This window comes from Schistocerca americana, chromosome 5 (genome assembly GCF_021461395.2).
Source record: "Schistocerca americana isolate TAMUIC-IGC-003095 chromosome 5, iqSchAmer2.1, whole genome shotgun sequence".
In the NCBI taxonomy this organism is placed as follows: Eukaryota; Metazoa; Arthropoda; class Insecta; order Orthoptera; family Acrididae; genus Schistocerca; species Schistocerca americana.
The window spans coordinates 287,037,183-287,054,388 of record NC_060123.1 but is presented as its reverse complement, the minus strand read 5'-3'; the positions used below and the strand labels follow the sequence as shown (position 1 = coordinate 287,054,388).

The 17,206-nt window shown below is 40.0% G+C and overlaps 1 protein-coding gene across 1 annotated transcript in view; it reads right to left on the bottom strand.

Annotated features, from left to right (window-relative positions):
* LOC124615530 (transmembrane protein 209) overlaps window positions 1-17,206 on the bottom strand; it is a 153,738-nt gene that overhangs the window by 59,976 nt on the left and 76,556 nt on the right. The window contains exon 7 of the mRNA XM_047143492.1: window positions 11,419-11,561. Within this exon, the coding sequence (XP_046999448.1) occupies window positions 11,419-11,561 (143 nt within the window). The remainder of the gene's footprint in view (window positions 1-11,418; window positions 11,562-17,206) is intronic.

Genomic DNA, 17,206 nt, shown 5'->3' with positions numbered 1-17,206 from the left:
ACTTCTGTTGGAATAGAATTTAAATCCTCTGGCAGTTCAGGAACCAGCAAATCTACACCATGCCCTACTGGTTGGATGGCGGACGGAAGGTTAGGGAAGCTTATAACCTTCTTGTTTTTTGAATTATGATCAGTAATAACAACACTGCAAAAGTAGCAATCATCGGAATGATTTCTTGACTCTCCCCATATCACAGGAACAGCAAATCTAATGGCTTTTTTTTCTCCTTTATGGACCATTTTCTCAGATCTTCAACACACACACACACACACACACACACACACACACACACACAGCATACCTTATGCGGTGCCCAAGATTTATCTTGATCACCAAGTTTAGATCCAAAGAATGGTAGATAAACCTTTTTCACGAAGTCTGTACACCATCTGTTAACACAAAATTAGAATCGACCTTTTTTTTCCAGCAAATGTTTTTCAGTAGTGTTACCAATGTCATCTACATTCATTACACTTCCTTTTTAAATTATTTTAACTATATAAAAGCTGTTAAATTCTTTAAAAATTTATTAATTTAATAAATTTAACTGCAAAATGTGAAGAAATGGTGGGTGATACAGTTTTTTTAAATTATAATATTTGGATTTCCCACCGTAATAAACATAAGAATAAAGTATTTTCAGAAAAAAAGTTTTTCCATCGTTGGCCTGTGTTATAAATGCAAACTGTCTTCTAACAGTAGTACTGGCCACGACTTCCGTCCATGTTCAAAACTGCCTGAAAATAATTATTGTAAAATCCATTTACAAACTGCCATCCTAATTAAACTTATTAATTTTTCGTGACTCTGTGGCACTCTTACACAACATATGATGCAAGGGGGGCAAAGAATGGCTGAGGGATGACTTGGAGCTGTGACATGTTAGCTTCTGGAACAGGAATTATACGTAATAAAAGATACTGCACGAATAACGTAAGGAAAACTACTCTTGAAAGACTGGACTAGACCAACTGAGGCAGCTGAAAAGTAGATAGTACATTAATGTGCATCTTTACATTTCATTTAAAGCACAGCAGCAAGCTATTATTGAGTTGTGATATATGAGCTCAGATGCCTCAAGGTGTGCAAAGACACGATGGTCTGTAACATGTTGAGGCTTTGAGTCAATCTGTAAGGTGTGCTGTCATTTCATAAATGCACTTGCCATGAAAGGCAGGGATCTAGGTTCATATCCCAGCTGAAGATAGTTTTAACTTGACAGGATCAAATAACATTGTGTTTGAACCAAGAAGGAAGGAGCATGAACTTTGCTAATGCCAATGGCACTTTTGGCAGGTATCCCTAATGTTCAATAATTATGAAGTCTCTTAAATATTTACTTACCTGATTGTCAAAAGCTGATTGATCCGGGAGGAAAAAAAAAAAAAAAAAAAAAAAAAAAAAAAAAAAAAAAAAAAAAAAAAAAAAAAAAAACAACAACCTGAGTGCAATACTTAAATTTGCCATGTATAACAGAACTGCTGCACTTAGCTTACACCATTTGGAGATGCATCTAGGAAATAATTCTTGTAGCCACTGCAATTTGCGAGACCTCATATTGCCGCGAGCTCTGGTGCACACAGTGTGGTATAGGGGTTTGCGTCACTGGCTGGCATGCTGTGGGTCACCGGGTCAAACACAACTACCAGCAATTATTAGTTATTTATCATTTCTGGAAGCTTCTTGAAATACCTTACGTTTGCATATCCGGAATATTCGAGGGTTGCACATGCACTAGCATTCTGGAATATTTTATGTCTGTCTAAATAACTACACTCTAATGCTATTTTGTCAAAAACTGACATATTGAGTCCGTGCTGTGTACAAAATACAGGTTGATTCCTACACAGAAAATTACAGTAACCAGCCACTTTTTACAATGCTATTTATTACTATTAAACAGTGCTGTTATCGGTTTTGAACCGATAGGTTGCTCTTCAGACAGCTAGTTCACGTTTCACATTACATTTCGTGTTTTGTTTCCCCACCTGGCATAACTTCCTTGGGGTGGTGATGCCCTACAACCAAAACAAGATGTGAGACAACATCTTTTTAATTGTAATTGTGCTTCAGGATGATTTTAAGTGATGTCAACAATTTATTATCATTAAATGTAAGATGTTTTGGTTACCTACAATGAAGAATCCGTGCCAACAACAAACTCCAACAGTTAACAGTTCACAACTTAAAAAATAACAACCCTCCACACAAAAAAATCTGGCATATACAAACTCAGCTGCCAAAATTGCCCCTCTTACTATGTAAGACAAACTGGAAGAAGCATTGAGACATGGTTCAAAGAACATACAGATGACATACATTTGAACAACATTTCAAAATCCACATCTGCCATGCTCACAACTACCAACAGTCATGGAATAAAGAACATTGAAGACCATGTACAAGTACTGCATCATGCTGAGAAAGGTAGTGTTATGAATTTGCTTGAGGAGATTGAAATATGTCTACATAAAAGCAAATCACCACAAAATCTCCTCAATGACCAAACTGAGTTAGCCAATGCTCCTCAAAATTTCGTTCACCTGCTTTCCAATTTAAAGTAAAAAAATAAAAAATTCCACTTCTATTATATTTGTAATATTTATATATTTACATCCATCCCAACCCATTTACTGTGCTTTCAATTTATGCCATAATATGTCCATAGCTGTAACATTTATTTATGTACCTCTGGCCTTTATCATTTACTTTTGTTCCAATGTATACCATAATATTTATGTAACATCACTGCAGCAATACTTTACAACTGATTGACTTATTTATCTTAATTTTAATCAGTTCTCTTTCAATGTAAATAGTGAGTAACGTAACATTAGCAATTTGTAAATTTCTACTGTCACATACGTGTACATAATGAAATATCTCTGAGAGTGGGAGTCTTTGGCATTGATATTATTGTAATATCATAATTGTTTGTACCCCTACAATGATATGTTGCATAACATTGCCTCAGGAGTCATAACAAATTAATATTAGAATAGCACTGTTAAAATAGATTTTGTAGTAATTATTTTCAACCAGTTTTGGACATGGACTGAAGGCTCTGGCCAATACTACTGTTAGTGGGCAGTTGGCATTCAGAATTAAGGTTAACATATTGTTACATTATTTAGTTGTAAATTAGTCCTCACAGATGTGGTTTTTAGAACGTGTGTATAGTTTATATAACAATGTAACACCTTGCTTACAAACATCTGAGTGAATGGGCGTAAGCAAATAAAAATTTTTTATTTCAAAATATAATTCAGAATTATTCCATTATTAAAATGTATGATTCTATAACTATTCTGAAATTCTTTAATATCTGCAGTGACATCAGATTCCATCCCTAATCAATGTGCAGTGTTGATCCATATATGTACCCAGACTCCGAATTCAGTCACCTTCAAATGAATGCTTTATGAAATTTGAGCAAATTCCGTGCGTCTATTCCCCAAGACTCTGACAAACAGTTTACAATATCAAGAACCTTCAAAGGTAATAAATGGTAGCTATGACACTTTTCTGCCACATACAACTGCAACCTCACACACTCATTTCTCCTATGGCGTGGCGTGCGTCACGTGCGGGATTAACGGATTATAAATTTTCTTTCAAGAACGGGTATTACTATGTACAATTTTCGCCAGAGAAAATCTGAGACTAGTACATACCTTCAACTTTTCCAACCTCTTAATGGTGAGTTTCAGCTGATCTGTTACTGCCAAAAGGCCGAGGAAGGAGCACATCATCTCATAAGTATGTGAATATTGAGTCCTGTACTGGCCTAACTGTAGAATAGTTGATACTAACATAAGTGGGAACACAGTGTTTACCTGAGAAATACTATTCTCATGCCTAATGGCCCTCAACAGCTCTTCTTCAACTTGGTATGTGAAGCAGTGACAAAACAGAAAGCACTACATGGTGAGAGACCCTCAGCAGCTCCACTGGCAGAGTGAGGGGCAAAGCTCTCAGCCAATACCAGGCCTCTAAGTGACATTAATCCTTACGAATGAGCAATCACCTACTACGTGAAAGGGGTGCTCTGAGCTGTGTTCGGAAGACAATGACATTATATTCCGAACAGCTAAACTCCGAAAGATAGGCAGTGTTTGCACCCCATAGAAGATCATGTGCAGTGGAGTCCCTAAAAAGGAGGGATCGATTAAAGAACTGTATAACAAAATCACTGAGAACCTTGAAAGTTTCCACATGGAGCTAGGCCAAATAAATGTTACTAATTACACTGAGTTGTGAGTCCTCAAATAGTAGCTTGATCAGATTATGTCAAGCTATGATCACACAAACAGATTCTAAATACCTAGTGAGCACAGGTTTCGTAACACTGTGTACCATTGCTCGTGTATTAGTTTCACCGTGTCTGGATGATGATGATGATGATGATGATGATGCCGATTTTTTTTTTTTTTAAGTTCGTCATGACCAGTTTCAGCCTTTATATTGGGCCATTATCAATAGCAGCTGAAAGTTATGCTGTAGAGAAGCAACGTCAAATGTACGTTTGATGTCGCTCCTCTACAGTATAACTTTCAGATGCACTTATAATGGCCTAATATAAAGACAGAAACCAGTCATGTGGACTGAATAATGTTCTAAAAAAAGGCAACTGGAGCAGCTTTTTATTAAATTCTGATGAAGTCACAGACCATAGATTAAAGTACAGTATTGTTAGAAAGTTCAGTTTCTGTTCCCCAACTATGAATGTGACTCAGCTGTTAATATGACTAAGTCCAAATCATCCCTTCAGGAAACAATGGTCAAAATTAGCTGAGAGTTTTTCCACTTATGTTGCATACAGAACTCTGCCTCTGTCTCCAGAAAGGCCTACCTTGACACACAACTGTCAAAACTCCGACTGACGTTAACAGTATCAGAAGAGCTAAGCTCCGTCTTTAGCTCTGTTGCGTAGTATCACCTTGCACCACAACTTACTGATGAGAGCCAAGTTTGGTAGCTGCTTCACTGGTCACCTCTGGCTGTCATACCACAGCCCCTCAATGTAAACCCTCATTAGGTACAGGTGCAGAGAACATACAGATACCCTGTATGGCACTGGAGACCACAGTGACTACATGGCATTTATGCCACATTCAAGGTCACAATTTAATGTACAATATGAAAGCTTACCCTGCTATAAGTTAGTAAGCAGCTGATATTGGTAGACCTACCAATCCCACAAACACACAAGATGGTCATGAATTGTGGGAATGGCAGTGTGAGTATATGCTTTGTCATGCTGAGCATCTCATTCACCTGCTAGTCTTGGCACCAAGACCATATCTTTGACTATCTATATTTACTATTTGAATGATTGTACAGGACTCTAACAATATCTGAAGACCTTATCCACACTGATGGCTTTCTAACTATAATTTCAATCAATATAAATTGATGTTCAAAGCTTAATTAAAGATTTCAGTTAACGTTATAAATCACTGGCAGACTGAACCAACAATCACAGCACACCCTAAGCATCCAGAGTTGAGAAATGTTTATGTACGATCTTGTACTGTTATCAAAATCAAGATCTTTGAGAAATTTCATGGTTCTCAATAGTGATAATTAGAATCCATACTCTTCCATGCAAATAATGGTGTTAGACTGATTCTTAAATAGTTTACTATAAATATTCATTTTCCTGATTTAGAGATTGAGAGCAAAGAAAATTGGGTGGCATCTCTATTTTGAGACTTCCATTTTAGTGCCATTAAGATTATTGCCACTTGTCATTCCATTATTTACCATTCATTGCTTGCATGTTAGAATCTGCAGCTGGTGGAGAAGAAAGCCAACTGGGACAAAAAAACAACTTTGGAAGACAGGTGGTAAGCAAACTTCACTCTGTCGAGCTAGGGAAAATTGCAAGACATCTTCATTAAAAAATGATCAATGCAGCTCCCCACATGCAACAATTCACAAAGAACAACTTGTGCTGTTAGCACATCCAAAACAGCAGCAACATTACATGTATCATCCTAATTCATTAATTAATTAATTGCTTAGTTAGGGATGGGTAAGAACTGCTACAATTACTTGCAAAATAGTGATGAAGAGTGGCTCCCTTTATTGATAAATATGACAACTCCATCTGTAGATATCTTCCTAATTAGACTTATTTTTGTGGAAGCTACATCCCCTTATCACAGAGGCAATGATGTTTTCATAATATGTTTCCCACAGACGAACCAGACTCCTGCAACCATTTTTGATTCACTGGAGTATTGTAATTATTTATCAGTAATTTTTTCTCTCATTATCCTATTCTTGCCTTCAATATGGTGAGCCTACAACAATAGGAGAGCAGTACAGAAGGCTTGAATTGGTCTCTACATGGCTTTGAGTACCAGTCATTCTAGAAATATATTTTCGTCTATGAAATCAAACAAAAGTAGTGTAATATGGTCACGGTTTTGTTCCCATTTACTCCATATATTGGTTTTTATTAACCTCCTCTCTCTGTGAGAACACTGACAGTTTTGCGACTGTATGATTTTGTGATTTTCTGCTTTGTACTTTCTGTGTTATACTTCCGCAATGTTAGTTTGATCTTGATGTCCTGTATTTGTGTTACAGTATTAGCTTCAGATATTAGTTTTCTCACAGCCACATCAAAAGAAGCAGTGGTAGTAAAGTGCTGCAATTGCCTTTAAAGTTAGCTCTGTGTGTGTGTGTGTGTGTGTGTGTGTGTGTGTGTGTGTGTGTGTGTGTGTGTGTGTGTGTGTGTGTGCGCGTGCAGGGGGGTGGGGGGGGGGGGGGGGGTGGCAGGAGGGGTGGAGAGTTAGAAGTAGTCATCATAATGTACATTATAGTAATCTTAAGGTAGGGCTCAACAGCTCACTTGTTTAAAGTGTGAACACTTGCCCTTGCACACTAACTTGCTCATGAGAAGAATTGCTGTCATCCGGAGAGCGGCTGAAATGTGCGCACTCCATGTAGTTGCAATAACACAGAAAAAGCACCAACTGTGTGATAGGGGAGGGTCAACGACGATGGTGGTACCTTCTAATAGCAGTAATGGCCAGACCACATTGTGTAAGATCACTATTTTTTTTTTTTCGAATTTCAATCTGCAGTGTGAGAAAACTTATGCTTTTACACAAAAGATCAAGTTCACAAAATGTTTACTGTATCACCACACTGAATACTTTCAGGAAGTTCAGTTAACAAATGCACTATATGTCTTAGCACATAAAATAAATTTGAAGGACCTGACTGTGTACAAGAGGTTTTAAAACTTGAAAGGAACATCTCTGATGAATCGGAAGAAAAATCAAGTGAACATGCCATTCAAACAAGCTACAAAACTGCATCACTTTTAGCAAATTCCTTGTGGCCATTAACGGATGGTAAATTCATAAAATAATACTTTGTACATGCAGTTGAACATTTACATCCAGCACTGGTAGAACAGTTTCAAGTGCTGGCAGCATTAAACATGAAACTCATGTATCCATCACAAGTTACCTCGGATAATGTTCACAGCCAACTTGCAAAACATTTGGGAAGAGTTTTTTGCATATTCTTTAGTGCTCTGTGAAAGAGAACATATCATAGGTACACAGTGGGATGCAACATTCTTAGCAATGTTGAAGCCAGTATAGAAAAGGTTGGTTTCTCATGGAATTCTATATTCTGTGTGTCTACAGACTGAGTACCAGACATGTTCATAAATGAATCAGGAGCTAAAATGCAATTGAAAGGGAAATATAAATGCTCCAAAGTACCCACCACACACTGATCTGCAACTCTAAGTAACTGCAGTGCAACAGGGAGCATAAAAACAGTCTAAATTTCTCCAAGCACTTCCCTTATGATTGATTTCCTCATTTACACTTGTCTCCACACAGCTCCCAACCCTATTCCTTGTGATGATGGAGAGGGCACAGTACTCATTGTTCACAGGCCTACAATCACTGTCTGTTCGTGGAGCACATTTGCTAAGAAGCCCGGTCTTAAGGTCTTTAATCCTCCTGTCCTCTAAGTTTATGGTACACTCCCTTCCTCATCCCTGGCTGATGATCCAGCAACCCTCTACTTTAGGTGGGTTTGCTTTTACAGCATTTGAAGCATCTGATAAACTTTTTAACAAAATGTCAAGTTTTACCGTGTTTATAGATCCATCTTGCATGAGCACCAATAGCATGGGAGTGTTTAATGCAATTGTAAGTGTGGCCATTCTCTCTAATATCTCATCAATATTTTTAAAAATTAATCTTTTGCTTCAAAGATTCGAATACTTGTCCATTCTTTTTTTAATTTTTTCATATCTATCTCCCCTATATTCTAGTTGTTTGTTTCACTGAAGCAACATGCAAAGATGATTAACAGTTCTGCAGTAGCTGCTACATGTCGCTGGCTAATATTTCCTTGAATACTGTAACATCATAAAGTTGTGGTTAGGCAAGGACAAGAGTGTGGCTTCAATTACTACCCTAACAGTGTGTCTATCTACCTGTTGTTCTGCCATTACTTACTTAAAATGAACTGCTGAATTTATAGTTATCGAATTTATTTTTATCTTCTTTTACTTAACACATGCCTCAAACCGACTATCAGTAACCTGACAATGAGACAGTTGTCTCTTGGTACCCATAGTTAACTTGATCAAGTATTCAGAATGAGATTTTCACTCTGCAGCGGAGTGTGCGCTGATATGAAACTTCCTGGCAGATTAAAACTGTGTGCCCGACCGAGACTCGAGCTTGGGACCTTTGCCTTTTGCGAGCAAGTGCTCTACCATCTGAGATACCGAAGCACGACTCACGCCCGGTCTCACAGCTTTACTTCTGCCAGGAGAGCTTCTGTAAAGTTTGGAAGGTAGGAGACGAGATACTGGCAGAAGTAAAGCTGTGAGACCAGGCGTGAGTCGTGCTTCGGTAGCTCAGATGGTAGAGCACTTGCCCGCGAAAGGCAAAGGTCCCAAGTTCGAGTCTCGGTCGGGCACACAGTTTTAATCTGCCAGGAAGTTTCTTGATCAAGTATTATCAAACAAGCTGAATGCAAATGATGATTACTCATACAGCTGCTGAGTCTTATGTATCCACCACACAGCACAGCTGGTGCTGCCAACAATCCTTCATGTAACATATTATTAACAGCAGTTTTTTAAATAACACCCTGCATTTGCGTTAAGGATTGCCTTGCAATAGTTGACAGCTGATGTGACAATACTGTAGTGCCACATGAAAAAACAAATGATCATGTAATTATGATCAAAGTATAGGCAATTGCTGCAATATTTTTTGTCCTTTTTGTGGACTGGGCATATCAGACCACCTATCTATTCTCCAGGTATTCCCTCTAATTCAAGTCCTACCTGCTACATAATACCTCACAGTATAACATGTCTCTCCTTCCTTCTAGTAGTTCTGCCCGAATTCCATTGTTTGCAGGTGTTCATGTTGTTGTTGTTGTTGTTGTTGTTCAGAATGCTGTTTTCTTCTTTAGCTCTTTGACAATGACAGCTGCCATCTCACCTCACTGCTCTCCTTCCACCATTCCCTTGACATTCATCTATAGGCGAGTCAGTCTCAGAAGATCCTGACAGCTGCAGTGGGCTGGGCGATGCTGCTTCGCATGGTTACCTCAACCATTCTCTTAAAGCTATTTTGTAAACGTCTCTAAGGCATTGCCTATGTGCTGTCACAGCAATATAGACAACTAATGTTTTCACCTGCACCATTAGCACTACACAGCTGAAAGCTGGCAACAGTGCTTTAAGCTGTCGGTGATCTTCACATACCGACTGAACTATAGTTCTAATAATACATTTGTTTGTGTGGCTGTGCAGCTGTTAACATATGTTGTTATAGATTATCTGTCTTGAGGTGACTGCGATGTAATAAAAAGAATTACACCAGATGTGTTTCGCTTTTATTTACAAAGCATCTTCTGTGGTATTCTGTAAATTGGATACACATGTTTGTACATTTATTTTTTGACAAACTGCCTATTGGCTTCTGTCTCGGGTTCTTCGGCCGACGTTCATCTAATGATTTTTCTGACTTTTCGCCGGCACGAGTGGCTGGCATTGTCAAAGCTTCACCCTCCACTGCTGGTGGTGAACTGGAGCCGAGCTCGCGGCCGCAGGCTATATGTACCTGGCACGCCAACGTCCGAGGGCTTCTCCGCAGTCATTTCCAGTGCGGACTCAGGACATTTCATTGAGAAGCTGAAGAAACTGAAACTTGCACCAAAAGACATTCTTGTCAGCTTTGATGTTATTTCGTTATTTACGAAAGTGCTATTCAGTGACGCTCTGGAGCACATCGGTCCATTTTCCCGCAAGACATCAAAAAGCTCTTCCATGCCTGTCTCACCACGAGCTATTTCACGTGGAATGGCGGGTGGGGGAGGGGGGCATGGGGGGGAGAGGGGGCATGGGGGGGAGAGGGGGGCATGGGGGGGGGGGGGGGAAGGGGGGCATGGGGGGAGAGGGAGGCATGGGGGGGAGGGGGGGCATGGGGGGGAGAGGGGGCCATGGGGGGGAGAGGGGGGCATGGGGGGGGGGAGAGGGGGGCATGGGGGTGGGGAGAGGGGGTGGGGAGAGGGGGTGGGGAGAGGGGGTGGGGAGAGGGGGTGGGGAGAGGGGGTGGGGAGAGGGGGTGGGGAGAGGGGGTGGGGAGAGGGGGTGGGGAGAGGGGGTGGGGAGAGGGGGTGGGGAGAGGGGGTGGGGGGTGGGGAGAGAGGGTGGGGGTGCGGAGAGGGGGTGGGGGTGGGGAGAGAGGGTGGGGGGTGGGGGGAGAGGGCGGGGGGTGCGGAGAGGGGGCGGGGGTGCGGAGAGGGGGTGGGGGGTGCGGAGAGGGGGTGGGGGTGCGGAGAGGGGGTGGGGGGTGCGGAGAGGGGGTGGGGGTGGGGAGAGGGGGTGGGGAGAGGGGGAGGGGGGTGGGGAGAGGGAGATTATTATAATCAATAAGTTTACACTTTGGTTACGCATTTATCAATAAAACAACTTAAGTAGTGGTGGTGGTGGTGGTGGCAGTGGTAGGCCAGAGATACTGCTACAAAGGACTATAATTCATACACCATAGCAACAGACCACCACTGATCACATTTTTACAAAAATAGCTTGGCAAGTTTAAATGCAGCACAGAATCACAATATTTCACTTTCAAGGACGGGAGAACCAATGTCATTACAACTGGTAACTGTTGAAAAACAGTTACCTACTGTCAAGTGAGAGTTGTATTTAACAGCTAGCAAGTTTTAACTCTTATGTAGCACTAATATTTTCAAATATTTTATGAAGCATATTCTCGAACAGAAAGGAAATGAACTGCAAGATAAGAAGAATACAACACTGATGGACATCCTTAAATAAATGTGACAAAAATAAATGTCAAAACAAATGCAGTAAAATATAAATTAAGTGAACATATTTTCTGTGTAGTTTACCATACGAAGGTTGGCAGTCCACTGGGTAAGAACTTTGACATCAACACCAAGGCGGCACCACACTTCCAGATTTTTATTCTGAAGTGATGATGGTGATCCTGGTTCCTCAGTTTGATGACTACTGGGGCTGGTTGAGACCTGCACTGCATAGTAATTTCATAATTACATAGTGTTTTTGTACATAATTCAATACAAATGTCAATATAACAGTGGCTGCAGCAATCTATCCTCTAATACAAGCTGTTCCATCTTGTGTGCTCACTGGCAGGTAGTAAGGTACCCACGTGTAAAAAGGGCAGGGGTGGGCAAGAAGGTGATGCATGGGCAGCCTATGCGACAATGTTGCACCAACCAAGCACAAGCAGGCAGCAGTGGCCATGTGGTACAATCTGTGCAACAGGGCTGTCTGGCAGACAGCCTATATGGCTACATTTGCCTGAGGATGAGCTGAAATGCGACAGGGTGCACCCTGCCCTATGGGGCTGCAATGGAATAACCTGCTCTAATAGGTGTTTAACACAGTCAAGAGCAGCACATTTACAAGCTCCTCCAGTTGACAGTCGAATGAAAATTCCTCCAAAACAAGGTCAGTCACTCTAAACAACTATTAATGGTCGAGAGAGTTCAAAGAAGGGCAGCTTGTTTTGCACTATCGAGAAATAGTGGAGAGATTGTCATGGAAATGATACAAGATTTAGGGTGGACATAATTAAAACAAAAGTGTTTCTCGATGAGGCAGGACCTTCTCATGAAATTTCAATCACCGACTTCCTCCTCCAAATGTGAAAATATTTTGTCATCAATCTACATAGGGAGAAACGATCACCACAAGAAAATAAGCAAAATCAGAGCTCACTTGGAAAGATATAGGTGTTCGATTTTTCTGCATGCTGTCCGAAGAATAACAGAATTATTGCAAAGGTTGTTTCATGAATCCTCTGCCAGGCACTTACCGTATTTACTCGAATCTAAGCCGCACTCGAATCTAAGCCGCACCTGAAAAATGAGACTCAAAATAAAGGGAAAAAAAAATTTCCCGAATCTAAGCCGCACCTGAAATTTGAGACTCTGAATTCAAGGGGAGAGAAAAGTTTTAGGCCACACCTCCAAATCGAAACAAAGTTGGTCCATTGCAATATGAGACACAATGTAGGTCGAATGAATGACGATACAGCTACAGTAGTTTGGTTCGAGTCGTAAGCTTAGCAGTTAAGCTTTATCACGTAGCCATTGCTATGCGTCAGGCGCTCCGTCCGTATTTATACGGGTACCCTTCCTTTTTCACGTCTGGTTTGAATCGATTGCTTATTTTGCTTTGATCTGATAAGTGCCGTTTTCTTTGTTATAGGTGCTTGCGTCACTCTTAAGCTGAAAATGCATTACTGCACTGTGTCGTGCATTGTTTGTCGCATTCTGATAGTGCTACGGCTTGTCACGGCTCGCGGCATGGCTTGCTTTTGTGTGCGCTACCGCCCCGTACAATAAAGAGGAATCGTCTCATTAGCAAAACAATGGCAAGAGACTGCTATTTGTTGTTACTTACACTGCTGCTTTCTTTGATAATGATCAACAAGAATCAAATAATAGACTGCGTATGATAGAACATGTTCTGAACGAGAGGTAGGCGAAAATTTTTCTGCGTTTGAAAATCTTTGCGGCCGCTTCTTTATTATATCAAATTCTGCACAGAAATTAGTCATCTTAGATTTAAAAATCTAGTCACTTGCCGTGCTTCATTTCTGACTGTATCACTATTAGGCATAAGAATAATACGAATATAAACATGACATGATACGTATATTCTTCCGCGTTGGCTGTTGTCTCACTCTACTTTCGTAGTTTATTAGGCAGAGAGGATTTAAATGAGATAGCAGCAAACACGAAAGAATACATGGCAAAATGTTTATATTCGTATTATTCTTATGGTGAAGAGAATACTGTATGTGATTCAAATTTCATCAGGTTCCTATTAGCAACCATCTCTTCTCACAGATAGGAAAAAATTCAGAATGTAGAGTTGGCCATATTGACAAACATCCGAAACGGTCTTGCCAGTCACATTTTCGTAGTACACTGAAATTGTACTACATTCGAAGATGAACAATACGGAATTTGTATTTACTTCGTTGGATAATGTATGAAAATGCAGTGGTCGAAACTCGCGGTGGAGAAAAAAAGCTCGTCTTCCATCTTTTTTTAATTTATTTACTGACGCAGTATTTATCTTTGTGCCTACAAAGCATGCCTGCGTAGCGCTACATATATTCGATGGCAGAAGTTAGTTGTAGCGGCACATACCAACATTTTTCATAACTTCCGCTTGCTTTGCACTCGATTCTAAGCCGCAGGAGGTTTTTTGGATTACAAAAACCGGAAAAAAAATGCGGCTTAGATTCGAGTAAATACGGTAAGTGTGATTTGCGAAGTAGCCAGGTAGATGTAATAAGTAAAACAGGGTGTATACGTGGACATCGACAAAAAAATTCCCGGATTTTTCCCAGATGTCCCAGTTAAAAATACATACTTTCCCAGGTGAAAATACACTTTTTTCATGTTAAGTGACAGAATACTTTCTCTCGGAACCATAAAACTTATTATCCATTTGAACGGTTAAAGGCTTTATGCACCAGCGTAGAACTTCCCGGCACTTCAGAAAACGAACACACACACACACACACACACACACACACACACACACACACCATTAAAAAAAGGAACACGCATTTTGGAAAAATCTTTGATGTGCAGCAGCATGTACACTGCATATTTTGGTAAGTATATATTTGAATTCCACCAAACAAAGCATGCTACTTTTCGAAGCATTGAAATGGAGATTGCGATGCGCTTTAGTAAGCCAGTCATAGCTGATGACACTTGATCTCGCCAGCAGATATTCGGAGCAGAAACATGTGATGTAGTCTGCCAGTAGCAACCAACATCGCTGTTCAGTAGCGCGAACACACAAATAGGAGATGTTAATGGTTTAAATTAATATACATAGTGTAGCTAGAAGAAAAGCTAAGCTTTCACACATAATACTGGTATTTTTTGCATGTGTAAAACTTTAATGTACACCACACAAATGTGCCAGTAAGATTTTAAATAATACATTAACATCTGGGCTCAAAATTCTTCTGAGTTGTTGGCCCTCAGAGTGTTTAAGCTTTAAACGAGAATCAAACGTTCTGTGATTTAAGAAGTTCAAAGCACATTCACACATCTAACATAATTCACGTTGCATAAAATGAAATTTACTTTGAAAATAACGCTTTTCAACAACCACTTGCAATACTTTCCCGCAACCTGTTAGAATTCCTTTCAGCAGTTGTCATCGAGCGCCAGAAAATATTGTAACTGTGGTCGCACAGCTAGTACCAGTACTGTTTTATCTCATGTTTGGCTATTATGGCAGAATGCCATATGTATCAGGAGGTAAAAACTGGTACTTGTAATTCAGCAAACAGTTCACACAAGCCAATACTGTGGAATGAAAGACTTCATTTCATATAAATTGACTGCCTCTGCGGAAAAGATTAATAAAAACCAAATTTCTGTAGCAAATCAACATAAGTAAGTTCAGTGTTCTGCAAGGCAATTAATGCTTGACTGGCAAAATCCTGAAAATAAAATAAAACCATGAAACTAAGACTAATTACATATTTTAGCTTCCATAAATATGTGAATGTATCTTAATTCATGTGCTAGCTCTCAGCCCCAGAAATCCATTTTGTTTTCATCTGACGTGAGAGTTGTAAACAAAGAAGAAACAATGAAATCACTAAACTTAAACAAGGGTCACATGGAGACTACTCCCCTCTCCACTGCAACTTACGACTGCACTGCGCATGCGCGAATCTGGCAACTTGGGCTCGCCAAAAGCATTTTTTCCAGCTAGTGTCTGGCTGCTTGTTGCTACTGCCGATACAGCTAACAGCCGTACTTCAAGCAGCCATATGCGGGAGCAGGTACTGCTCATGTGTGACTCTACTGCGCATGTGCACAAGCCCACTGGCAACTGCTCAAACCAACATACTGTAAACCGTTGTGACGTCATGGTCATCAGAAGCAGTTTGTTGTTTCAAAGTATTGCATAGTCTTCATCCCAAAGCCTTTAACACATTTTGGTGTTGGCAGATACTTGTGTATGCATTGTGTTATGTTGTTGGAAATGGTGTATTTCCTTTGCAGCTTGAGTTTATTTCGGTTTTCTTTCCGTAGTTTATGTTTCATTGAGTAGCAGGCCAAAGTTTTTTTTTTTAGTATCAGTCCTCACCAGTCAAAATTTAAAAAATTTAACTGAAAACTAAAACAATGAAAAATACCCAGAATTCTAAAAAATTCCCGCGTTTTCCTGGTTCTCTCCTGGATGAAAAAATTCCCAGGTTTTTCCCAGATCTCCCGGTTGACCCAGGTTGTATACACCCTGATACAGTTCATATCCCAACAAATATTTTGAGTCATCTGTCTTTCAACTGATTTGATGCGGCCTGCCACGAAATCCTCTCCTGAGCCAACCTCTTCATCTCAGTACTTGCAATCTACATTCTCAATTATTTGCAAGCTGTATTCCAATATCTGTCTTCCTCTGCAGTTACTACCCTCTACAGCTACCTCTAGTGCTGAGGAAGTTATTCCCTGATGTCTTAACAGATTTGCTATCATCCTGTCTCTTCTTCTTGCCAGGATTTTCCCGCATATTTCTTTCCTCTGATTCTGCATGGAACATCCTCATTCCTTAGCTTATCAGTTCACCTAATTTTCAACATTCACCTGTCGTACCACATCTCAAATGCTTAATTATCTTGTTCCAGTTTTCCCACAGGCCATATTTCACTACCATACAATATTGTACACCAAACACACGTTCTCAGAAATTTCTTCCTCAAATTATGGCCGTGTTTAATATAGCAGACTTCTGTTGGTCAGAAATACCCTTTTTGCCACTGCTACTCTCCTTTTATGTTGTCCTTGATCTGCCTGTCGTTAGTTATTTTGCTGCCTAGGTAGTAGAAGTTCTTAACTTTACCTACTTCATGACCATCAATCCTGATGTTAAGTTTCTCACTGTTCTCTTATTCTGCTACTTCTCATTACTTTCATCTTTCTTCAATTTACTCTCAAACCATATTCTGTACTCATTATACTGTTCATTTCATTCAGCAAATCATATATTTTTTCTTCACTTTCAGAGGGTAGCAATGTCATCAGTGAATAGTGTCACTGATATCCATTCACCTTGAATTTTAATTCCACTCCTGAATCTTTCCTTTATTTCCATCATTGCTTCTTTTATATATATTTGAACAGTAGGAGCGAAAGATTACAACCCTGTCTTTCACCATTTTTAATCTGACTACATCTGTCTTGCACCCTTTTTAACCCAAGCACCCCGTTCTTGGTCTCTCCTCTTATTATTCCCTCTGAGCTCTTGTACATGTGTACATTACCCATCTCTACCTGTAGTTTACCATTATTTCCCCAGAATTTTGAACATCTTGCACCATTTGACATTATCCAATGCTTTTTTGAGGTCAACAAGTCATATAAACATGACTTTATTTTTCTCTAATCTCACTTCCATTATCAAACACAACATCGGAACTGCCTCTCTGGTGCCCTTACGTTTCCTAAGGCCAAACTGATCTGTATGTAAAACATCATCAATTTTCTTTTCATCCAACTTGGATGGATAAGCTGTTGAGCTGACTGCGATGGGGGGAGAAAAAACAAAAAATATATATCTCGCACTTGTCAGCTCTTGCAGTCTTCGGAATTATGTGGATGATAT